This window comes from Vicugna pacos, chromosome 15 (genome assembly GCF_048564905.1).
Source record: "Vicugna pacos chromosome 15, VicPac4, whole genome shotgun sequence".
Taxonomy (NCBI): Eukaryota; Metazoa; Chordata; class Mammalia; order Artiodactyla; family Camelidae; genus Vicugna; species Vicugna pacos.
This window is the reverse complement of record NC_133001.1, coordinates 6,992,936-7,018,610: the sequence shown is the minus strand read 5'-3', so window position 1 is coordinate 7,018,610 and position 25,675 is coordinate 6,992,936. Positions and strand designations below refer to the sequence as shown.

Sequence of the window (25,675 nt, the reverse complement as noted above, 5' to 3'; positions counted from 1 at the left end):
TGCCTTCCTGGGCCATAGTCTCAATAAGTTCCTGAATGAAACATGACCTTATTGCAAATTTTATGTTGTACAACTTTTTTTTTTTCCAGTCGATAGTTCTGTCGACCACTGAGGGGCCCAGAGCAGACTTCTCTCCTCCGCCTGAACTCTGTGAGGAACCAGATCTTTGATACCAGCAGAGGCCTCTTGGGGCCATCTACGTCTGTCACTGGTGGATGCAACTAGTGTTCCAGGTTCTTGTCCCATCCCAGAAAGGATTCAGAGACAAGATGTAGTAGTTAAAAAAGTGAAGTGAGAAATTATTAAAGGATGGATAGTACACTCTCAGGGGAGAGCGGGCAGGCTCAGGGGAGTGGCTGCCCTGAGTTTCTTTGGCAAGTTAGCTACATAGGGTGTAAAAATGAATGGGCCGAATATTCATTCGGGAGGGAAGGGTTTGGGGTCGTATTCCCTGATTATCATCCCAACTCCACCTTCCCGAAGGGAGGAGGGATTTTTGTCCTAATTAAGTCTGGATCGGAAGTGTCATGGTCTTGGATCTTCTGTTATTGACTGATGATCGTAAGGTTTTTTTGGCGGTATTAAACATCTCACTGGAGGAGTAGGTTTTCCTTGAAACTTAGTTTCAAGAAGAAGTACCTGGGTTATCCTGGTTGAAAGACACTGGGAAGCTTTTACCATGTATGTGCAGAACTTATACTTATGAGTATTTGCTTAATTGGGAATTAAAGGAAATAGCTCCCTAAAGAGAGCCAAATTGGGAGTCTTCTGACACTCCAAAATTAATTTTTTTTTTGTGCACAGCTAGAAAAAGCCGACTTGATAAAACAGCTTTTCAGAATTCTGATCTTAAAGGAACAACAGCAACAAAAAATTCTTGTAGAGGGAACTTGCCCTTCTTTTCCTGTATCTTTGAGATGTAACTGTTCTACCTGGTCTTGGGCCCTTTTTTTTTTTTTTCACCCCTGTGTTTTGTCAATTGGAAAGTGTCAACTGAAAAGAAATGCACAACCTAAAAGTTGAGCATTATGTTTTATTTGGCAGATGTTCCTAAGGACTGAAACCCAGGGTGCGGTCTCTCAGATTGCTCTGAGACCCCTGCTCTGAAGAGCCAGGGGAGGAGTTAGGATATACAGTCATTTTTGCAACAAAGACAAGATAGTCGGAACATCAAAAGATTCCTGTTAATTAAAGAAAACCAAAAATCTCAAGGTAATAAATTTAGCATTTGTCTATATATGGGAAGGTGCAGAAGTCTGGGCTCATTGAAACCATTCCTTTGATATGCACCTGGCTGGCTAGGGCCAGTCTCCTGCTCTTCCACATCCTGAGTTCCCTCAGGGGGCACCACTGGGGGTCCTGGTGGAGGGTGGGCTGCCTGCTTGTCTCCTTCCTGAGTTCCCTCCAGCTCACTGTCAAGGGTGGTGATAGTGGCTGCTGACTTGATGGCCACAGCATCCTTTGTTTACTGGTGTGGCAGGCAGTATTTTTCATTCACAAAGGTGCACATTCAGTGTACATTTGGCAGCCAGTCAAATAGACTAGGATGCTGAGCAATCTTTCGGTCTGGCTGTGCCAACTTTCAGGGGCCTTTGTCATCCTAACCCTTGTTTTATCTGCCTGTACAATGAAAGTCCTTTACTTTCTTAGACTGTCTGGTGGAGTAAACTTTCTAGATCTCGTGAAGGCATCCTTTGCACCCTCTTGTGAGGATGCCTATTGCATCTTATTGGTTTGAGTCACTATTCATGGCCAGACAGTAGATCCTTTAAATTGAAGAGAACTTCTACATTGGTAAATTTTACGCAGCACTCAGTATAAACAGCTGTTTTATTAGGAAGGGGAGTGCGTGCTCTGAATACAGGGTTTTACTTTGAGGAATAAAATAGTCTAAAACTAGACAGTGGTGATGGCTGCACAGCATTGTGAATGCACCTAATGCTCCTGAACTGCACAATTTAAAATTGATAAAGGTTAAATTTTATTATAAACTTCAAACACAAAATACAGGATGCTGTAAATAATGTGAAAGAAAAAAAATGCTGTAATTTAAACCCAAACAAAAACAACGCCAGGGAAGGGAAGTAAATTTCGGGTAGGGAAGCGGGTTGACGGCGAGGATCAGGAGCTGACAGTGATGGCTGACGGTGAGGATCTGGAGCTGACAGTGATGGTGGCTGCTGAGGCGGCTCTGCCCGTGGGGGTGGCAAATCCTGAAATGGCGGTGGGCCTCCTACAGGTGCAGGAGCAGAAGCAGGAGCAGGAGCAGGAGCAGGTTCCCCATGATGGTGGTGAAATTCGACCTGGCTCTGAGTCTCCTGCAAAAGCAAGTGCAGGTTCTCCCTGCAGGGATGGTTGATTCTTATCTGGCTCTGCGTCTCCTGCAGGATATTCCTTGGGATCTGGGTCTTCCTTTATTTTTTTCCCAGGCATCTGCACCTACATGTAACTCCTCTGAATATACAGATGTTGGAGGTAGAGACAGCTGTAAAGCGTTGTGGAAGTGCTCTGGGGACTCCTGCTTGGGTGGCCCGGCACTCATTGCCCCCCACAACACGCACACACCCCGACCTTCTCATCTTCGGGCTCTGGCTTGGTGGGCTGCAGGGCCTCCAGCTGACTCAAGGGAAGGTTGACATGGTGCTCCAGTTTGAAGCCGGGTGTGCTGAGCTGCCCATCAGCCCGGGACAGGACCCTGGGGAGGGGCCTGGGTAGTGCCTGGGCAGCAGGCCTTCCCCGTTCATCTCTGGGCCCTGGATCTGGAGACCCCTCCTTTACTGTTGGGCTCTCTGGCCAGGGAAGTGAGGTCACTTCCTGGAGTCCCCTTACCCAGCTTCCTCCTTACACAAAGCTCCCCCCAGGACCCCTCTGGGCTGCTGACTGCTCACCCCCACCTCATGCCATGTCCATGCACAGTGACACCAACTCAGCACACTCCCCAGCCCTGGGGCGGCCTGGGTGCGCGACGGAACTGCTCCAGTGGGCTGGAGACAGTTCACAAAAGTGGCCCGATGGTAGCACCATACAATCAAAGTGACCTACACACCAAATTGGCCATAAACATTGCCCAGACACCAGGGATGTGCATGTGCCTCTGGTGAAATCTTTGCTCAGGAGACCCCAGCATCTATCATCCATCTTCTCCATGGACTTCGGACTTTTGTTCTTCCTTTTTTCAGCTGATACTTCGCTAGCTTATTCCTGGAGAAATTAGATCTCATCTGGCAAGAGCAGAATCATCTTCCCAAAATATGAGAAAAGAACAGGCATGGTCCACATCCATCTTATCTTTCTCTGCCTGCCTGGCCCCATGATGTCAGAAAAATGTGTCCCTCCGCCTGTCAGGAGCCAAACCCCAGGTAAAGGACTTAGATATAAAGGAAACCACAATATAGTTTTGAACTACAGATGCTTTTTTAAAAAAAGCAAAAACAAACAAAACAAACCCCCTAAAACAGCAGGTGCCAAAAGGTCATGCGGACCTTTTTCCTTTTTCTTCCTGGAAGCAGGAGGTAACATAGCCATCCCCCAGCCCCACCGCCGAAGGAAGACATGCTCCCCCTGCCGGCAGGAGAGTGATGGTTGTCACTGGGGGCACAAAGTTGAGAATGGGAGAACTCTGTACACCCAGACCTTGTTAAATACAATTCTCGTCCTCCTTAGCCTCCCCACACAGCATAGTTCTTTCTCCACAGTCGCCTCTCTTTGTTCAACCCAATGGAAAAGCATTCAGGTTTTGCCACTTCTCTGGGCCTTTCTTCATTTCCTAAGGAGGGCTCCCTGTGTCATGTGCAAATTAGGGGATATAAATGTGTATGCTTTGCCCTATGAATCTGTCTCCTGTCCCTTTAATTCTCAGGACCAGCTGTCAACTCTAAGAGGGTGGAGGTACAGTTTTGCCTCGGCGACACCTTTCTTGCTGGCATCTTTGAATTCTACCTCCCTCCTTGGCTTGATTCTTCAGTAATGCCCACATGCTCTCAGCTACCATCTTCAAAAACTCTGTGAACATGGGCTGTGTCTTTCAAGGTGAAACACATTCTTACCATATGAACCAGCTCTCAAACTCTTTGATATCAATGGACCCAAATGTTCACATCTACACAGAAACCTGCACCAGGACATTTATGGCAGTTTTAGTCATACCTGCCAGAACTTGGAAGCAACCAAGATGTTCTTCAGGAGGTGAATGGACACATAGACTGGGCTACATCCATGCAACAGAATGTTCCTCGGCACTGAAAAGAAATGAGAGAGATATGGAGCCCACAGGAGACAGGTGGGGCACCTTAAATGCATATTACTACCTGAAAGAAGCCAATCTGGAAAGGTGGTATACCTTAGGGTACCAACTACGTATGACAGCAACTCTGCATTGAGCAATTTTAATAGTGCAACTCTAGACATGGGAAGAAGCAACAAGGAAAACATTTCCTGGATCATCATAGACTAGTAAGACAGGTGATCCAGAAAATTTTCGGTTATCAACAGGGTCTAATCCAAACATTAACACATTGAGTGGCCTATCAACAGAATCCTCGCCTGATCTAGGAATAAGTCTGCCTAGCGCCATGGGACAAATTGCTCATGAAATGCTTCCCAAACCTTGGTTGAATTTATGACCAAGAGAAAATATTGTGGACAAAATATCTTGCCTACCATTTCAATAAATAAAGAATGTTACCTGCCATCAAGCTATCAGCGCTGCTGCTGCCCTGGCGGTGCACCCTGAGGGGAATTCAGGATGGAAAAAAACAGGATACTGGCCCTAGACAGTTAAGACGCACATCAAAGGAATAATTTCAGTAAGCCTAGATTCTTTGCATCTTCCCATACTTAGAAAAGCACTAAAATTGTTAACCTGAGATGTCTGTTTTTCTGTGATTAGCAGTAATCTTTTGATGTACAACTACATTCTTTTTTTCAGCAAAGACCCATGTATTCTGGTTCCTCCCTTTCCTCTTGGGTGCAGTTCCTCAGAGATACCTTGGAGGCTGCCTTTCCGGGCTATAGTTCTCAGTAAAGTCTGCAAATAAAACATAACTTGAAACTTTTAGGTTGTGCAGTTTGGGGTTTTTGTTTTTCTTTTTTCTTTATTTCTCTTTCTCTTTCTCTTTCTCTTTCTCCTTCCCTCCCCTTCCCTCCCTCCCCTCCTCTTTCTTTCTTTCTTTCCTTCCTTCCTTTCTTTTTCAGTCTATAGCAGGGCTGCACTCCCTTCAAGAGTGAAGAGAATAGTTTCTTCCTCCTTCCAGCTTCTGGTGGCTCCAGGCATTCCTTGGCTTGTGGTGCATTACTCTAATCTCAGTCTTCACATGACCATGGCCTTCCCTGTATCTATCACTTCTCTTCTCTTTTAAGGACACTGGTCATTGGATTTAGGTCATAAGGACAATCCAGGAAGATCTCATCTCAAGATTCTTAATTTAATAATATTTACATCTACAAAAACCCTTTTTTCAAATAAGGTTCACGTGTTAGTTAGGTTGTGGACACACACACAATTCACATTTTTTTTTTCAGGTATTGGTTATATGCAAAAGTTAAAGGTTTAAGATTAATTTGTGGACTCTAAACAGATTTTATTCTGTTTTTCCATAGTGAGTTTTTTTTTAAATTCTTTAAATACGAATCCAAAACAGTTATAATGGCTGCATTGCAGACCATCTTAAATATATTATATTTCATTTAACCATTCACTTAAGACTGAGTACTCGTAACTTTGTGGTAATGTAAATAAATGCAGTAGTGAACACCCCAGCACAAACCTAGCTTCTAAGGGTGTGTAACGGGCAATTTGTTGCTTTTGCCACCCCGTATTTATTGCCCCTTCCTCTGATAACACTACCTCAGTTCCTCTTCGGGAACTGACCTTTCCCTGTTGGGGACTGTTTGGTAACCCCATCAATGAGCATGCACTGAACTTTTCTAGATTAAAAAAATACACATGAAACTTGACCTAGGCTAATTTTATGCTCTCTCCATAGTAACTAAATCTTAAGCAAAACGGTAAGATTGAGAAGAGCTGTCGCTGATTCATCCTTTACTGAATCACTGCTTTGTATATCCAGGTTCACGCAGCCCCAGAGCTACCTGGGTTTCTGCCCTTTGCAGACCTGATTTTATAGCTTTCTCTCTCAGTGCTGTGAGCTAAACCAAAAATGCATTTTTTTCTGTTTTCTTTTGTCCTGAGTTCTTATGTTTTTGTTTTTGTTTTTTGTTTTTTGTTTTTGCAAAGATCCATAACTCATACAGGGTGAATACTTCATTCATTTCTTTTCTGTCTTTTTTCCTTTCTAATAAAAAAAATTAGTAATATACATTTTCCTCTGAGAAGTGGTATACTGGTATATTTTTATATGTATATTTTGCTGGTATACAAAGTAGTATTTTCATTGTTATTCGTTTCTGAATAGATTTTTTATTTCTTCTTTGAACTGAGTTATCTGAAACGATGGTTTTATTTTTTTTTAATTTTTAAAAAAATTTTTACTTTTTTGGCAGGGGAAGGTAATTAGGTTTACTTATTTACTTGTTTATTTTAGAGGAGGTGCTGGGGATTGAACCCAGTAACTTGCGCGTGCTAAGCCTGTGCTCCACCACTTGAACTATACTCTCCCCACCGAAAAGATGGTTTTAGAAACTCAAGTTAATTTTTTGAAAATCATTTTATTGCTATTTTTTCATTTTGTTATATTAAGAGACTTTGTGGGGGGATTTATAGAGATCTTTATGTACATGATGAATTTTTATGAATGTTCTTTGGCAAAGCTTGGTATTGGCTACTTGTGGATACAAAATATTCTCTCTGCACACGTGTGCATGCACACACACACACACACACACACACAGAGGCACACAGTATATATCTTTTAAGTCAAACCTGTAACTGTGTTGTTCAAATCTCCTTTACTATTACCCTGATACCAAAGCCAGGCAAAGACATTACAAGAAAACTACAGACCAGTATCCCTTTATGAATATAAAAGGATTATAATCATGACCAAGTGGGTTTTATTCCAGGAATGAAAGGCTGTTTCAACATCTAAAATTAAACAATTTAATAGAATGAAGGGGGAAAAACCAACACGATCATTTCAATAAATGCAGAAAAATTATGTATCAAGATCCAACATTCTTTCAAGATAAAAACATTCAACAAAATAGGAATAGAAGAGAATTTATTCAATATGATAATGGCCACATACAAAAACCCCAATGTAAAAGAGTGAAAGCTTTTCCTTAACATCAGAAAAAAACCAAAGATGTCTATTTTTACCACTTCTCTTCAACGTTGTACTGGAAGTTCTAGCTAGAGCAATTAGGCAAGAAAATGAGCTTGGACCAAGTCCAAGCTCATACAGCTCACTGGACAATAGGCCAATAAATTGACAGACAAGGAATTGGGGCAAGAAATAGCAGCTTTATTCAGAAAGCCAGCAGACTGAAAAGATGGTGGACTAGTGTCCCAAAGAACCACCTTAAGTGAGTTAGAATTCAGGCTTCTTTCATATTAAAAGGGGAGGGAGTGTGACTAGGTAGGCCTGGTCACAACGTTCCTATAAACCTCCAACAAGACAATTGTTATTTTCTGTTCTGTGACTTTTTATCACTATATGCATAGAAAAGTGTTATACTTTTAAAGGTCAACCCTGGGAGGCAAGAGCTTTGAGAATGGGCTAACATGTATGTTTCAGGCTATAGGCAACATTCTTTTAAGAAGGTGCAGAGCCAGTATGGCTAAGTATAGGCAACAGAGCACAAAATTTAGAGCTAAAGGAATAATTCCAATAGAGCTAAAGGAATAAAATTGAGAGCCCAGAAATAAATCCTCACATCTGCAGCCAACTGATTTTTGACAAAGGTGCAAAGACCATTCAAGTCTCCTCAATAAAGGTGAGATCTAAATGAATAGATCCAATAGATCCAATCCAACACAGTCAGATTTGTTCTTCTCTGTTAAAAAATAAAATAAAATAAAAGGCGTACAAATTGGAATAGAAGAAGTAAACTTATCTCTTTACACAGATGGTATGATCTTATCTGTAGAAAACTCAAGAATATACACACCACACACAAACACAAGCATTAGAGCTAATAAACAAATTCAGCAAAATTGCAAGATACAAGATTTACACATAAAAATAACTTGCATTTCTATATGCCAGCAATGAAAGTCCAAAAAGGAAATTAAGAAAACAATTTCATTTAAAATAGTATCAAAAAGAAAATAGTTAGGAATAAAGTTAACTAAGGAGGCACAAGACTATATACTAAAAATTACAAAACATTGCTGAAAGAAATTAAAGAAGACTTAAATAAGAGCTTATTTTTGTCTTTTTTTTCTTTCAGGAAGAGGGATGTCCATCCTAAGACTCATATGGAATTTCGAAGGACCCTGAATAGCCAAAACAATCTTGAAGATGAACAAAGTTTAAGGACTCCCAGTTCCCAATTTCAAAAACTTACTACAAAGCTATAGTTATCAAAACAGTGTGGTACTAGCATAAAGACAGACAACATAGACCAATGGAATAAAATTGAGAGCCCAGAAAGAAATCCTCCCATTTACAGTCAATTGAATTTTGACAAGGGTGCAAAAACCATTCGGTGTGGGACAAGTCAGTCTCCGCAACAAAGTATTTTGGAAAACAATGTCACTCTCCTGCCAGCAGAGGGAGGACGTCTTCCATCGAGGGTAGGGCCGGGGGATGGATATGTTAACCTCCTGCTTCCAGGAAGAAAAAGGAAAAAAGTCCGCATGCCCTTCTTGCACCTGCTGTTTTAGGGGGTTTGTTTGATTTGTTTTTGCTTTTTTTTTTTTTAAAGCATCTGTAGTTCAAAACAATATTCTGGTTTCCTTTACAACTAAGTCCTTCACCTGTGGTATGGCTTCTCTTTCTTTTGGTTTATCTTATTTTAGTGGCACACATCCTCAGGGAACTTCTTTATCAAGAGTATGTCAAGTGAAATATTTTGAGACCTGTACATCTGGGAAGGCATTTTACTCTTACCCTCATGCATAATTAATGGTTTGTGTGGGTACAGAACTCAAGGTTAGGAATCATTTTCCTCCAGAATTTCTGGCGTGGCTGTCCAGAAGTCCTAAGACTTTCTGATCGCAGTCCTTTGTTTCTATAGGATGTTTCTTTTTGTTTTTACCTCTCTCTCTAGAAGCTTGTAGGATCTTTCCTTTACTTCCATTATTCATAATTTATTGATAAGCTTCCTGTGGCCTATTTTCATCCCTTGGGCTGAGTCCTCCACAGAAATTCATGCCCTTTAATTCTGGACATTTTTCTTGAATTATTTCATTGATGATTTCCTTCCTCCTCCTTTTTTTTTTTTTTTCTTCTCTTCTCTCTCTCTCTTTATAAAATTCCTATCATTCAGATTTTGGATGTCCTGTCTTGGCCCACTAACATTCTTGTTTTCTTTTTGGCGTATCTGTTTTGCTCTACTGTCTGGAAAATGCTCTCAAGTTTATCTTCCTACCAATCTATTAATTTTTTACAACACTTCTGCTATCGTATTTTAAATTTCGAACAACTTTTTCTGTGCTTGAAATAATGATTTTGTTCTTGTTTCAATCATAGGATATTTTTTTATTTGGGGTAAGGGAACTAAAAATGTATTTGAAAGCCCTGAGTAAGTGAATGGGGCTTGTTGGCTCTGAACTTCATTATAAGGTGATCTGGCGAGGCCATTTGTTGGTGAACTCCTGACATTAGGTCTCTGTTCTTGGGATGGTCAGATTGGAAGGAAGATTCTTCCGATCTGCAGTGTGGAAAATCAAGGCTTGGCTGCCATCATTCTCAGAGCTCAGTGGGGAAAGAAGGCTGGTGGTCATTTGTTTACTTAGCCCTGCCTCTTTCTGCCTTCCTCCCCATTTATCGGGGTGTTCATGCCCTCAACTGTACTTGGTATTCTCTAGCCTAGAGATCTTATGTTTCTCTCTTTCCAGAAAGTAAACCTTTATTCTTTGTCTTCGTCAGTTCAGGCTCCTATAACAAATTACCATAGGCTGGGTGGCTTAAACAACAAGCATTCATTTCTCACAGTTCAGGAGGCTGGGAAATCCAAGATCAAGGTGCCAGCAGATCCAGTGTCTGGTGAGGGCCCCCCTTTTGGTTTGCATGCAGCCATCCTCTCATTGAATCTCACATGGCAGAGAGCAAGTTTCTTCCTATAAGGGCACTAATCCTGCTCATAAGGGCTTCACCCTCATGACCTAATTACCTCACAAAGGTCCCACTTCTTAATGCCCTCATATTGGCAGCTGGGATTTCAACATATGAATTTTAGGGGGAAATATTCAGTCCGTAACAATTTTCATCTGGGGTATGGGAGAATTAGTCAGCCATAGGTGTGGAGTGAGGGAGGAGATTCAGGATTCCACCGGCTTTTAAATAATCTTTACCCATTTGTTATCATAGACTGCCTCACTACCTACAATCTAGAGATAGTTAGTGTTGCCAATTCCTGATCCTTTTTAGAATTCTGCCAGTAGATTAGGTTGGGTTTCAGCTCTCCCCAATGCTACCAACAATTTGGTTTCCTTGGGTCTCTTAAATCATCCACGTTATTTCTAGCCTCCAAAATTGTGTAGTTATTAGCTCCTCTCCCATTTCTCAATTCAAGTATGTTTGTATCTTTAAAAAAAAATAACAAAACTTTATTATAGTTTTAGCAGTGTTTCAAATGTGTGTTTAATCTTTGTTCAGAGGTTTAGAATGCTTCTTTGTATGTGTTGTATTTGTAGGTTCTGCATTTGCAATTAAGGTTTCTGGAGTGCTTGGACCAGATGCCTTTGCAAGTAATCAGTATCCTTTCTCTATGACCAACAAAAACAGACCTAGAGACCACCTCCTAGACACACACAGACTGCATCACGTTCTTATATAGCTCAGAATCTTCCCGCCCATGGAGCAGGTAACAAGGCTCCATTCTGCAAAGTGCTGAATTTGACTGCTACACACAGCTCCATCCTTATACCTTACAGCCATCTGGATCCCTATATTCAACAAAATAAACCTACGGAGGCAATGACTTACAGATTGGTGCCACAGTGATTTAAAAGGCTGGTTCGAGAAATACTTATGGCATTCATCTGGAAAGAATAAAGAGACTAATATGATGGTACGTGAAAACATATAAGACTCGGGAATAGATCCAAGAGAGCAAATGAACTAATAGTGGGAATTCTACTTGAAGAGATTATAATGAGTTACAGAAAGACGTTGCTAAACTGAAGAAAGACTGAGTCTTCCTAACAAAAGAGCCTAGTAAACTACCACGAAAGCATGGCAGATGCCCAATAAATCTTCGTATAATGAACTAATAAATGATAAAAACGAGACCTACAGCTAGACATACCAAGTAGACTCAAAGTTTCAAGCATAAATAAATAATCTTATTTGACCCAGTCTGAAACAAAATGGGTTACTTACAAAATGAAAAACAGTAACATCAGACTTCTTTTTTGGGTAACACTAAATATTAGAAAGGTGACAGAGCATCATTTCAGATTAGCAAGTTAAAAATATTATGAGTCAATAATTCTATGCCCTATTAAAGTCTTGTTCATAAGACAGGGTAACAGAAAGATACTTTTATATATTCAAGGGCTCAAAAACTAAACAACTTATATATCTTCTCTTAAAAAAACCCAAATAAATTCAAAGACGTACTCCAGGTGACTGAGAAATGACTCAAAATAAAGAATGCAAGCATATGGAAGATGTGATATGATAAAAATATATAACCTTAAGTCCAGAAAACACAAGTTAATGTTTAAATACTTCGTTTCCATGCTAATAAAACAGTAAAGATATTCAAAATAATTCCTGAAGGAGAAGACATAATGTATAAAATCAATTATTAGGTTGAATCTAAAGGCTTTATTTTTTAAAAAGCTGGTGTGTGGGAAGGTGTGGAAGAAGGAATTAGAATATCTTAAATCTCTCATAATATGGAGGTGCAATAATAACAATAATATCTACTATTTATTGCACTATAAAGCAATACACTAAGTGCTTTATATTTAGCTGCCTTATTCCGCCCACTATGAATTAGGGATTGTCTGAGTTGTTCATCATTAAATCTCCAGAGCCTAAGTCCATTTCCTGGCTCATGTTTGGCACTCAGCTAATATTTGTGCAACATTGAATAAACAAGCCTATTAAGTAACCAAGGTTTAAAGATGCCCCGTGACCTGGCTAAGCTGGCACAGTAGGAGGTAGAGGCAGGTTTCCAGTCAGGCCTGTTTGCCTCCAAAATGCATAGTCACACTGTTTTCCCCAAAGTATAATGTTTTGTTTTTTAATATGGATAGAAAAATAAAAGTTCACACATTTACAATTTTATTTCAAAAGTAACCACTGGTAGACTAAAAATAGGATCTGTAACTTCCAAATCAATAGGGGGAAAAGTGGAACAAAGAAAACCTGAGTAAAGAAAAAAATAAAATAAAAAGAAACCACAAAGAAGCACAGAAATAGGAAGCCTAATAGAAAAATGGGCAAAGAGCATGACCAAACAATTCACAGAAATAAAAATACAAAATCTTAATAAAAACTGAAGAACTGAGTGAAAATTAGCATGGTGAAATGGACATACATATATGCTATTTGTTGGAGTATAGGATTGCTCTAGCCTTTTTTAGAGATATTTTGGGCAATATCTGTTAAAATGCAGAAAGTTCCAATCCTTTTACCAGTTTCCAGGGCTTAACATATTTTTTTAATTGTAAAAATGTTCAAACATACACAAAAGAGTGAGAATAACATTAATGGACCTTAATACACCCATAATCCAGATTCAATAATTATCAAGATTTTGCCACCCTGGCTTAATCTATCCCTGCTTCCTTTCCCTCCCTGTCCCCCTTCGTCTCCTTCTTCTTTGCTGTTTAAGTGCTCTGAAGCATACCCTGGACTTCGTATCACTTTGACTAAAAAAGTCATCATTTTTTTATATAACCATATGCCACTATTACACCTAAAAAATTAACAACAGATCATCTAATACATCATAATTGACATCACCTAATACCTAGTCCATATTGAAATGTCCTCAGTTACCTAAAAAAATGCATTTTTACATTGGTGTGTTTGAATCAGAATCCAAACAAGAAAGATCCATACTTTTATTGAGTTGTCATGTCTTTTTAATATAAAGCCATCCCTCCCACCTTTTCTTCATGTCATTTACTCAAAGAAACTGATCGATGTTCTGCAGAAAGTCTCTCATTCTGGATTTTCCTGCTTTCTTACTTTATTCTTCAATTTTATTGACCTGTTTACTATTGAGTTGTAAGTACTGTTAACTTTTAAAAAATTTTTATTTAGAAACAATTTCAGATCTTTAAAAAGTTGCAAAAATAGTATTAAGAACGGCATACCTTTAGCTCAGATTTCCTAAATGTTAACCTTCTACCATGCTTGCTTTATTCATTCTATTTTTGTCCTGAAACATTTGAGAGTAAGTTGCAGACGAGATGCCCTTTACCTCTAAATACTCTGGTATATTTTCAAAAGAAGGACATTCTCTTACATAACAATAGTTTGATGGTCAAAATCAGGAAATAATACAATATTATTCAAATTTCACCAAGTTTTCTTCTAAAGTCCTTTATCAGGTTTAGGCTTTTAAATCTATTTTAACATATCTCTTACCTTTCAGGCATTAGTACCCTTAAAAAAAGTTACTGCTATTGGCTACTGCAGTAGTTTCCAAGCTAGTTTGCACATTAGAACCACCTGCAGAACTTTAAAAATTCCTAGAGAAAATTCTTGAGAAGAAAGAATAAAGCTGAAGTCATCATTCTCCCTGATTTCAAACCATATTACAAAGCTATGGTAATTAAAACAGTATTGGCATTGGGATAAAATGAATGAACAGATCAATGAACATAGATCAACGAACAGAATAGTGAGCCCAGAAATAAACCCACTCACTTGGTTAATTAATTTATGACAAAGTAGCCAAAAAATACACAACAGGGAGAGGACAATTTCTTTTTTTTCTTTTCTTTTTTTTTCTTCACGACAGTCTCTTCAATAAATGATGCTAGGAAAATTGGACATCCATACACAAAAGAGTGAAACTGAACCATTCACTTACATTAGGGACAAAAAAATAACTCAAAATGGTTTAAAGATTTGAATGTAAGACCCCAAACCAAGAAACTCCTGGAAGAAAACATAGGCAGTAAGCTCCTTGACATTGGTCTTGGTGATGGTTGTTTGAATCTGACACCAAGAGCAAAAGTAACAAAAGTAAAAATAAACAAGGAGACTATATCAGACTAAAAAGCTTCTATACAGCAAAGGAAACCATCAACAAACCGAAAAGGCAACCTACTGAATGGGAGAAAATAATTTTAAAGCATGTATCTGATAAGGGGCTAATATCAAAACAAACAATATCATACAACTCAAAAGCAAAAAACAAACACTCCAATTAAAAAAGGGACAGAAGATCTGAATAGACATTTTTCCTAAAGACATATAGATGGACACAGACACATGAAAAGATGCTCTACATCACTAATCATCAGGGAAATGCAAACCCAAACCACAGTGACACATCACCTCATACCTGTCAGAACTGCTATTATTAAAAAGATAAGAAACAACAAGTGTTGGTGAAGATGCAGAGAACAGGGAACACTTGTGCACTGCTGGTGGGAATGTAAACTGGTGCAACCACTACAGAAAACAATACAGAGGGTCCTCAAAAGATTAAAAATAAAACTGAAAAGATATACACACCCCCATGTTCACTGCAGCATCATTTACAATAAGTCAAGATATAAAAACAACCTAAGTATCCAAGGATAGATGAATGGAAATAAAAATTGTGGTGTATACATATACAATGGAATATGATTCAGCTACTTAAAAACAGAATAAAATCTTGCCATTTTTGACAACATGGACGGACCTCGGGGACATTATGCTAAGTGAAATTAGTCGAAGATAAATACCATATGATCTCTTATGTGTGCGTCAACTGAAACAAAATCACACAATGTGAGAGTTGCGGGTTAAGTTTTACCTGGGGCAAAATGAGGACTACAGCCCGGGAGACAGCATCCCAGAAAGCTCTGAGAAACTGTTCCAAAGAAGCAGGGGGGAAACTCAGTACTATATATGATTTCAGTGAGGGGAGGTATGTGCAGTCAAGCACACACTTAGGCAGAGGCTGCTGCTAGTCACGAGGAGCAGATGTCACCATTGATAGTTTTAGTACTTTTCTAGATATGAGGAGACGCAAGATTTTGGATTCATAAAATCTTCTCCTGAAAATATCTATCTGAAGGCCTGTTCAGCCAGTTTTCCCAGAGCACAGAGCATCTCATTCCTGATCTCAGCCCTGAACTCATTTCAGGGTGTGCTGGAGATCAACAGCTACAGCGGCTCATGATTTAATCCAGCAGAGGTAGATGGCAAGTGCCAATTTTTAGCTGGCATGTGAAATCTAAAAAAAAAAAAAGGTGAAACAAAAAAAAAAACCCAAGCTGATAGATACAGAGAAGAGATTGGTGGTTGTAAGAGGTGGGAGTGGGAGGAATGGGTGAACTGTTTGTGTGTGTGTGTGTGTGTGTGTGTGTGTGTTTTAGTTTAAATAAACTGAATACAAATTTCTTAAGTCCAGGCCTATGGGACAGAGGCATCAGTGTTTTGAAATTCCTCAGTGACTCCAAAGTGTAGACAAATTTGGGAACCATTATGCTATAAGGAATTCTAAGGGTTGTGTTGCCCCTGAAATATTATTCATAAATTACTGAAATATTACTTGAAATAAGACTGACAGTGAGGGGAAGTAGATAGCAAATAATTGTCGTCCTCAGAAAAGAATAATAATTTTCCAGGCTCTCCCATGAGGCAAACCACTTTCCTTGGGGACTATTTCCAAATGGTTCCTCCTAGAAGCTGCCAGGTTTAGAAGAGGCTCAGTTTGATTTGTACCCATCCCTTCATTGTGCCCTCCTTTCTCCAAAGCCTGGCACACAGTAGAAAGTCAGTGAATGCCAAATGAATGAATGGCTGGGACTGTGATTTCACCAACCTGTTTTCTGAGGTCTGGAGAGTAGGGAGAAGCTATTAAAATGTATTTAAAGGAGGTCTTTGGGCCAGTTTAGAAGAGTTTAGCTTTGGAGCAATCAGATTGAAGATCTTTATCTTCCATCCTTAATGGATAAGTTAAAAAGCAGGACAATTTCAATGGTGTACAGGTACACAGAGTCCTACTGGTGTTGAATTACCAAAAGCCTCCTCATCCTTCCAGAGGCCCACCTCTTCACAATCCAGCAACGCCCTGGCTGTTAAACATTTTGAGCATCACCGCTGGGTAAGAATTCAGCTATGCATCAACAATGGGAAACAGAAGTGCCTACACCTGTGAGTGATGGAAGTCCTGGCAAACTGGAGCACACAGCCTCCTCCCCACGAGGCACCACTGCTCACCTCAGTTACAGCCCGGTTTGCCAGACCTTCCCGTTACTCAAAAAAAAAAAAAAAAAAAAAAAAAAGCTGGAAATCCTAATATGATGTAAAATCTCCCACTTTAGAAACATCACCTCAAATTTAAAAAGAAAAAAAAAGCCCTATGTGGGCCACACAAAATACAAACGTAGACTTCATCTGGGCACCACTTCAATCTCTGCCATTGTTGCAGGGAGAACTCTTACAAAGGTTAGTCACAGGTATTGGAGAACAAAACAACAGAGGAGAAAACTGTTTTTGGTGTTATTGTATAAAAGTAAAGCCACTGCAATAAATTCTACAATTTTCTGGTTTCCAACTCAAATTCAACTTTACAGATTGTTCTCTTAACTTCCTTGAATTTATTCTTGGTCTCTTTTCTCTAACACTGCAAATCTTGGCTCCTAACAAGAGTTAGCATAATTACTTATTTTCTTTGTCCTATTTTGCATAAAATAGTTTCAAAATAATACTATGCACAATAACAAATACATCTACTAAATGAAGTTTAAGGTTTCTTGGCAGTTTTGTTTGTTCTTAGAACATATTCCACTGTAACCTACAGTCTGGGCTGTATATTTTACAAAAATTTTGTGGTAAACGCACCTACGTGGAAAGTGAAAAGCTTCCCCGGAACTGTTCTGATGTTGATAATGACAGTCCGCAAAACTGGGAAGCAAAATGCATTTCCCCAGGAGCCTTGAAAGGCAACTTTGCTATTTGTCCCCAGGGCAGAGAACAGCCCAATGAGGACTGGGACTGAGCTGTGGGGGTTACTTACTATCCTTGCTAAATTTCTCAAAAGAGACTCCTTTTCAAGGAGATCTGTAGCAGTCTGCCAACTTTCCCCTCTTCCTCTTGGAAAAAAAAAGGAAAATGTGGGTTTTCTGAAGCACAGGCCTGGAAGTAGACTTGGACGATCATGTGCGAAAACGCAGATGGGAGGAGAAGGAATTGGCTACTAGGAAGAGGGCAGCATGAGTGGGTGCAGGATCCCAGGGAAGCCATACCTTTAGGGGCAGTCAGAACCTCAAAGAGGTAGGGGAACCCGCGCCAGCAATCAGCCTAGAGCGGGAGAAGGTTCTTACAACGAACGGAAGAGCGCTTTGTTCACCAGGAGGTAGCTGCTCTTACCACCGCCCCCCATCGGGGAGGGTGAGTTCCCTAAGCCCAGAAGGGATCCGAATCCCTGAACTGGCATAGGCCACGTGCAGGGATGCTCAGCATTGAGCAAGGTGGCCTGACCTGGAGGGAGTCACTTGTGCAAGCAAGTTGGGCCCGGACTTGGGAGGAGAATGCTTCCCAGCGGGTGACTGAAACGCGTGGGGGTGTAGGGCGAAGGGTGACGCTCCGCTCCGCAAACGGTTAGGGCTTCCTGTGGAGGCCGCGCCTCCTGCCCTTCCAGTTTAGCCCCCCGGAGCTCACTTCGACTTCCCAGTTACCTCCACTTCCACTACCGCGGAAACCGGCGCCGGCTGCTCTCCGCCCGCAGCTTCAGGTTCCCGCCCCCGCCGGGCGGGGCCCCGCCCACTCCCCGCCGCCGCCCCGCCCACCGCGGCCGCCCGGTCCCCTGCAGGGTCTCAGGTTCCGGCGCCAGCTCGCGGAGATCGGAGGCATGGAGGCGGGCGCCGGCAAGGTGGGCAGCCTGGGGCGCGCCGTGTGCGTGCTGACCGGGGCCTCCCGCGGCTTCGGCCGGACGCTGGCCCAGCTCCTGGTCCCGCTGCTGTCGCCTGGCTCCGTGCTGGTCCTAAGCGCCCGCAACGACGAGGCGCTGCGGCAGCTGGAGGCCGAGCTGGGCTCCGGGCGGCCGGGCCTGCGCCTGGTGCGGGTGCCCGCCGACCTGGGCGCCGAGGCCGACTTGCAGCGGCTGCTCGCCGCCGTGCGCGAGCTCCCCAGGCCCGAGGGCCTGCAGCGAATGCTGCTCATCAACAACGCGGGTAAGACGCCCGCGGGCGGGGCCGGACTCCACCTGTGCGAGCGCTTCGGGGTACTGCTTAGCGTCCCTTTCTGTTCTCCCTCCCTCTCACTTCCCCCACCACTTGGAACTTTAAAGGTGTCTCCTAGGAGTCAGAAAAGACTCCCGAAAGACCTAGTTTATGCGAGGTGCGAGGAAGACGCGGTGCTGTTACGGAAGCTTATCTTGCCCCCACCTGCCCTTTTTGCCCCCCACCTCCCCTTTTTTCCGCCACCTCCCCCCCATTCTCCCCTTCCGGATTCAACGCCAAGTTTTTCAGAACGCTTGTAGAACTTTCCTAATCATCTTGCTGGGCGCCCTCTGGCGGAGGCGTGAGTTAGGATAGGGGGTTCCCAATAGAAGTTAAGTTCCCCCATTTCTCCAATTGGCCCCCAGAGTTCCCCCGCCCCTCCCCCGAACCCCGCCTCCTGTCCCGGAGCAAAGCGAGTCTGCAGCTTCAGGTGTGGGTTCCCCCAGGTGTATCCATCTGCAGAGCTAGGAAGATGGAGGCGTCTTCCGAAGCACTAGGGAAACTCCTCTAGGTCTGGATGGGAAGGGGATTTCTGGAATAAATTGAGTGATTCCTAAGGTCTGGTTTTTCAGCCACTCTTGGGGATGTGTCCAAAGGCTTCGTGGACCTGGCTGACTCAGCTGAAGTGAACAACTACTGGGCTCTGAACCTGACCTCCATGCTCTGTCTGACTTCCAGCATCCTGAAGGCCTTCCCAAAGAGTCCTGGCCTCAGCAGGACTGTGGTTAACATCTCATCCCTCTGTGCGCTGCAGCCCTTCAAGGGCTGGGCACTGTACTGTGCGGGGAAGGCTGCTCGTGACATGCTGTTCCAGGTCCTGGCCGCAGAGGATCCGAGTGTGAGGGTGCTGAGCTATGCCCCAGGTAGGTGAAGCATTACTGCCGTCCCTGTGCCCGGAATTGGCCGGTTACCTTCTGGGGACTGAGCAAGGAGCCTCCTCTATCCCCCTCAGGAAAGGTCCATAGAATATATTGTCCCTGAATCATGACCCATCACTCCTTAAGGGAAGCACAGGCTCCAAGGAAGTTTAGTGTTGGCAGGGGCAGGCAGCTTTAGTTAGAGGGTACCGATTGAGCTGCCTGGACTTGAGGGTGGGGCCAAAAAGTCTGAGAGATTAGACTTTGAGAGATGATTAGGATTTAAATAACAGGCCTGTACCTCATTTCTTCATGTGAAATAGGGAAGATGCTACCTGTCTGACAGAGCAGTTTGGAGGACTGAATGATGTAATGTATGTGAAAGTGATTCCTAACTGTGAAGTGCTATCTGATTGTTAGCATTTCTAATTGTTAGATAGGACTTACCACACTGTATTATGTTCATATGTATACTTCTTTACATCTCTTTCTGCGCGGGGACTGTCCATTGTCCCCAGCACCTAGCAAAGCATCGCACTGAGCCAGTCTGCAGTAAATGTGAGCTGAATGATGAGCAGACAGACATTGTTGAATACTGACCATCCCAGACTGAACAGTGCTGGAATTCTGGGGGATGCTGGGATAAATAAGATAGGGTCCCATCCTCAGGAAAGTTAAAGGGTAGGGGGTCTTGTGACACTTGATCTGGCTTCTCATCGCCCTACCATAATGCCACTGTACCCCATTCTTAAAAGTGAGGCTTCTATTCTAGGCTTGAGGTTGCTGAAATTAGAAGGTGGTGACATAGCTGTTATATAATGTCTGAGCAACTTAGAGATCCAGTAGCTTATTCCCCTTGGAACCCTAGGAGCAAAGAGGTGGATTGACCTGACCAAAGTCCAGATGGGGCAGAGCCAGGATCAAACCTTGCGTCCAAGTTCATGATCAGTGCCGTGTCTACTTCATGCTCTTTAGTACCCAATCCTCCCTCCCTTCCTCACATATACAGTTACTCTTACAGCCAACATTCAACCCAGCACCCAGTCTGAGCTCAGCCTAGGATTTACTCAGTCAACAGTGAGCAAATGGAAACCACAATCAGGAGCAGGGCAGACTCCGGAATTCCATGCGACTGGGTTACGTCTGAGGGGGCTGCCATGGGCATTATGAGGAAGTTGAACTTTTTGTGAGGCTCCCAGGGCCTGAATGAAGACTGAGACTAGTTGGGTTTTTGTTTCAGTCTCTGGAAGAATGTTCTAACAAGTGTCCAAAGATGGAGTGGGTTGTTTGGAAAGGTAGCAAGTCCCTACTTACCAGGGATGCATGAGTGATTGAAAGATGTTTGAGGATCAGAGGGGTGATTCTCCTTCCAAGCCTGAGTTTCCTTGATTTTCTGCCCATGAGATCCATTAACTCCAAATTCTTGGGTGCTGTGGCTCCTATATGAAGAATAGAAAGTGTCTATAAGGGTTCAAGAAAGAAGCAAGTCCTTTCTGGTGGGGTGACCAGATGGCTTAATTGGAGGTGGCTGAACTGGACTTTGACCTTGAGGACTGCTTCCATATCAGCAGGTGTAAGGCATCCTGCATGCAAAGGTGGGAAAACTCTCCAGGCTCATTTTATGAGGCCAACATTGCCTTCATACCAAAACCAGACAAGGACACTACAAGAAAAAAAAATTAAAGGCCAATATACTTGATGAATATAGATGCAGAAATCCTCAAAATTATTAGCAAACCAAATTCAACTATACATTAAGAGGATCATATACCATGATCAAGTGGGATTTATTCTAAGGGTGCAGAGATGGTTCAACATCTGCAAGTCAGTCAGTGCAATACACCACATTAACAAAGTGAAGGGTAAAATTTATATGATCATCTTAATAAGTGCAGAAGAAGCATTTGACAAAATTCAGCACCCATTTACGATTTAAAAGACTCAGCAAAGTAGGAATAGAGGGAATGTACCTAAACATAACAAAGGCCATATATGACAAGCTCACAGCTAGTGTACTTAATGATGAAAAGATAAAATCTTTTCGTCTAAGATCAGGAACAAGACAAGGAAGCTATTTTTTTAACATTTTTTATTGATTTATAATAATTTTACAATGTTCTGTCAAATTCTAGTGTAGAGCACGATTTTTCAGTTATACATGAACATACATATATTCATTGTCACATTTTTTTTCTCTGTGAGCTACCATAAGATCTTGTATATATTTCTCTGTGCTATACAGTATAATCTTGTTTATCTATTCTACATTTTGAAATCCCAGTCTGTCCCTTCCCACCCCCCGCCCCCAAGGAAGCTATTCTTACTACTTTTATTTAACATAATATTGGAAGTCCTAGCCAGAGCAATTAGGCAAGAAAAATCAAAGGCATCCAAATTGGAAAGGAAGAGGTAAAACTGTCTCTATTTGCACATGACATATTATACATAGGAAACCCTAAAGACTTTACCAAAAAACTATTAGAACTAACAAATTCAGTAAAGTTGCAGGATACAAAATCAATTGCATTTCTATGCATTAATAATAAACTATCAGAAAGAGAAACTTAAACAACAGTCACATTTACAGTTGCCTCAAGAAGAATAAAATGCCTAGGAATAAATTTAACCAGAGAGGTAAAAGGCTTGTACACTGAAAACTATAAGACATTGATGAAAGAAGTTGAAGATACAAAATAAATGGGAAGATGCCATGCTCATGGATTGGAAGGATTAATATTGTTAAAATGTCCATACTACCTAAAGCAGCCTGCAGATTTAATGCAATCCCTATCAAAATTCCAATGGCATTTTTCACAGGAATAAAGCAAATAATTCTAAAATACGTATAGAATCAGAAAAGACCCTAAATAGCCAAAGCAATCTTGAGAAAGTGGAATAAAACTCTCCAGCATCATACTCTCTGATTCAAAACCCTATTACAAAGCTACAGTAATCAAAATAATATGATGTTGTCATAATAAAAAAAAGACATAATTCACTAGTGAAACCATCTAGTCTTGGTGTCTTGGAGAAGGTATTTTGGGGTTGAAATATTAGCTTCCTAAACTTGGATGTACAAATCTCTCCCCAGATTTGGGAGGTTCTCAGACATTATTTCTTTACATAAGCTTCCTGTTTTTTTTTTTTTTTCCTGGGACTCCAATAATACATAGATTGTTTCCTTTAAATGTAACCCTTAATTCATGTAGGCTTTTTTCACTCTTTTTCATTTCTTTTTTCTTTTGCTTCTCTGACTAGATGATTTCAAATGACCTTTCTTCTAGTACACAGATTTTTTTTCTGCTTGGCCAAGTTTTCTGTTGAATTCTCTAATTCTTCAGTTCAGTCATTGTATTCTTCTAGGATTACAGTTTTTATTTTTTTTCCCAGATGGTTTCTATTTCTTTATTGGACTTCTCATTTTGTTCACACATTGTTTTCCTAATTTCATTTAGGTGCCTATCTGTGTTTGCTTATAGTTCACTGAATTTCTTTAAGAGGATTATTCTGAATTCTTTGTCACACAGTTCGTAGATCTCACCTTTACGCTCAGTCATCAGGGTTGTATTAGATTCCTTCAGTGGTGTCATGTTCCTTTGATTATTTACGATCCTTATGGCCTTGTGTTGGTGTCTGTGCCTTTGAGGAAGTAGGCACCTCTTCTAGTCTTCATAGACTGAGTTCAGCAGGAAAAGCCCTGCACCAGTCAAGCCATCCAGTGATTCTGGGTGGGCCATCTGGTGATGTCCATAGCAGGCTTGCTACTAGAGTCCTTAGGCGCCTATTGCTGGGGTGGGTCCAAATCTTGTGTCTGTGGTAGTCAGCCTGGCCCTAGGCCTAGTGGGGAGCCTGGTTTGTGGGTACATTCACAGACCCTGATCAGAAGCCTGGGCCCACAGGAGCCATCTAGGGGCACAGGAGTTGGCTAGTGCTGGGATGTGCCAGAAGCCTGGGTTCCTGGGAGCTGCGCAGGCCCAGGAGCCAGCTAGTGCTGGAGTAGATCAGGGGCTGGCTTCACGGGTGCCCCCTGGGAGCTGCCTAGGGCTGTGGGACCACTGGAGCTGGCGGGCGCTGGGGTGAGCTGGGGGCCTGGTTCATAACAGCCCACAGGGAGCCATCTGGGGCCACAGGAGTTGGCCTGGTGCTGGGACAAGCTGACTCTGGAGCCCCCGGGGAAGATGGGTGCTCACTTCACTCTCCTCCCACAGGGAGCATGTCCGTCCCCACACTGGGCTGCCGGGGCTTGGGCAAGGAGTGGTAGGGTATGTGACTCTGTCTATCCTACCTTCCTCGGTGGGTCTCTTCTTATTTCTGTGCTTCGACTCAGGTGGCGTAATTCCTCACCTGGAATCTTGGCTCTTTTGAAAATAATTCTATATGCAGTTAGTCGTCCAAATTGAGGTTTTTATGGGGGCACAGCTAGAAATTGCCATTTTGCCAACCCCAGTGATGTTTCAGCAAGATGACTTTAGCAGAGGTCTACAGGAGGAGTTGAAGCAGGGAGGGAACCAGTGTTGCATAAGGGGCCTGGTTGGCAGGTTGGCAGAAGCCAAGGGTCCTACCTGGTGACTGACTGGCTGGCTGTGGGGGCAGAGAGGGTGGGGAGAAGAAGGTTTGAGTCTGGGAGAGGGGTACTTCGTGGGAAAGTCAGGGGAGGTGCTGGTTGGGCAGGAAGTGCAGACTCGGTGGTCTCGAGGGACCATGTTCAGAGGACATTGGAATTTGAGTCTGGAGCTCAGCAGTGACAGTGTGGAGCTTTTGATGATCCTGATGACAAGTGTCAGCCAAGATGAGGTGTCACCTTCTGGCCAGATGTGACTCCACCCCACCCCCCACACACAGCAGGGGCCCCTGCCTCAGCCGTGTTCTCTTATCTTCTGCTCCTCATCCTCTAGGTCCCCTGGACACAGACATGCAGCAGTTAGCCCGGGAGACCTCCGTGGACCCAGACCTGCGAGAAAAGCTGCAGGAGCTGAAGACAAAGGGGAAGCTTGTGGATTGCAGGGTGTCAGCCCAGAAACTGCTGAGCTTGCTGCAGAAGGACGAGTTCAAGTCTGGAGCCCATGTTGACTTCTACGACGAATAAGCCCATGTCCCTGGCTTCCTGGGGGGCTTTCTTCCCCTCTTTCAGGCACACCCAGGAGCCCTGCGCCTCCCCACATCCTGCCACAGTGCCACTGCCAACCCTGCCCTCAGATCCAGCCAGCTGTGAGGGCCCTGGCGGCTGACGTTTCTAATCTCAGGAGTCTGGTTTGACCACTCTGAGTTAGGAGTAGGCTTGGGAGAGACATGTTGTGGGTTTTGGTGTTTTCCCACCCCAGGAGTAGAATTTTAGGGATGAGAAAAGCAGAAGAAGCTAAAACACTGAAGAGAGGAGGTTGGGTCTCCTGCCCGTGGCCAGTCCATGGGGAGGAGGGGGCTGAGCTAGTGTCAAATAGCAGGGCCCATGAGGATTCACAGATGGCTGGGAGGGGAGGGAGGACAGTGCAAGTCCCGGCCCACAGGGATGCCCCTTGCTCAGGGTGGCAGGACCTTCTGTTAAATTTCATGTCCTTAATCGGATGCTTCTTCCCTCCAGAACCTACCATCCATCCCCAACATGGGGGAGTGGGTCCTGAGAATTTATGTACACGTTCAAGGCAGATACAAATAAAATGTGGATTGGCCTTTTTTTCACCTGCTTTCTCCTTTGATATAGGTCCTATGACTAACTCCCTCTTCTGGGCCCAGAAATGTTCCTGAGGCAATTAACCCAGACTTGGGGTGCCCCCTTATTTCCTGAGGAGTTATCCTGGGGCTGTTTCTCTTCTCACTGAGCCCCACCCAGTAGCAAGTCCTGGTTCAAACAAGCTTGGCCTGGATGGACATGCCTGGACACCTGTTCCTCCTTCATGCATTTGCCTTTCCTTACCCTAGTCTTTATTCCCCTTTCCTCACCCTTGACCTATTCAGAGTATCCAGCCTCACTGCCTGACTCACAGCCAGCCATCCCGGCCCTCGGGGAGGGGTCCTTTTTCCAGATCTCTTGGATTCCCAGTTCTACCTTTTACCCACATGGCAGTGCTCTGAATGAGCATGGATCCCAGCTTTTAAGGGGGCCGGTCATGGTCACTCCTGGTAGTGCCCATCCAGCCCATGGTCCTGGTCCTCAGTGGGGTGGACCTATGATGAACGTGCCTTTGAGGGAGGTGGAGGAGCTTCTAAGAGGAAGAAGTCCTGAGAAACCAGGGGTGTGACCAAGCCCATCCTTCTGCAGCTCAGCAGATGTGTGCTCTGCAGTGGTGGTCTACAGCCAGCCAGCCAGCCCAGTGACCCTGTTCCTTATTGGGGAGGAGAGGCCACGGTC

The 25,675-nt window shown here is 42.9% G+C and overlaps 1 protein-coding gene and 1 long non-coding RNA gene across 2 annotated transcripts; one reads left to right on the top strand and one right to left on the bottom strand.

The window, feature by feature from the left end:
- Positions 1-2,065: 2,065 nt before the first annotated feature.
- Positions 2,066-17,973, bottom strand: LOC140685645 (uncharacterized). Its single transcript, XR_012058898.1, has 3 exons — positions 17,930-17,973; positions 4,147-4,238; positions 2,066-2,343 (listed from the first exon to the last, which is right to left on the bottom strand). It is a non-coding gene; the product is annotated as an uncharacterized lncRNA (long non-coding RNA).
- Positions 17,974-18,018: 45 nt separating this feature from the next.
- On the top strand, positions 18,019-25,003 carry SPR (sepiapterin reductase). The gene is made up of 3 exons (XM_072938322.1): positions 18,019-18,424; positions 19,045-19,335; positions 24,225-25,003. Exons 1-3 carry the CDS (start codon positions 18,103-18,105, stop codon positions 24,413-24,415), a joined length of 804 nt encoding a protein of 267 aa, XP_072794423.1. The 5' UTR covers positions 18,019-18,102; the 3' UTR covers positions 24,416-25,003.
- Positions 25,004-25,675: the final 672 nt, after the last annotated feature.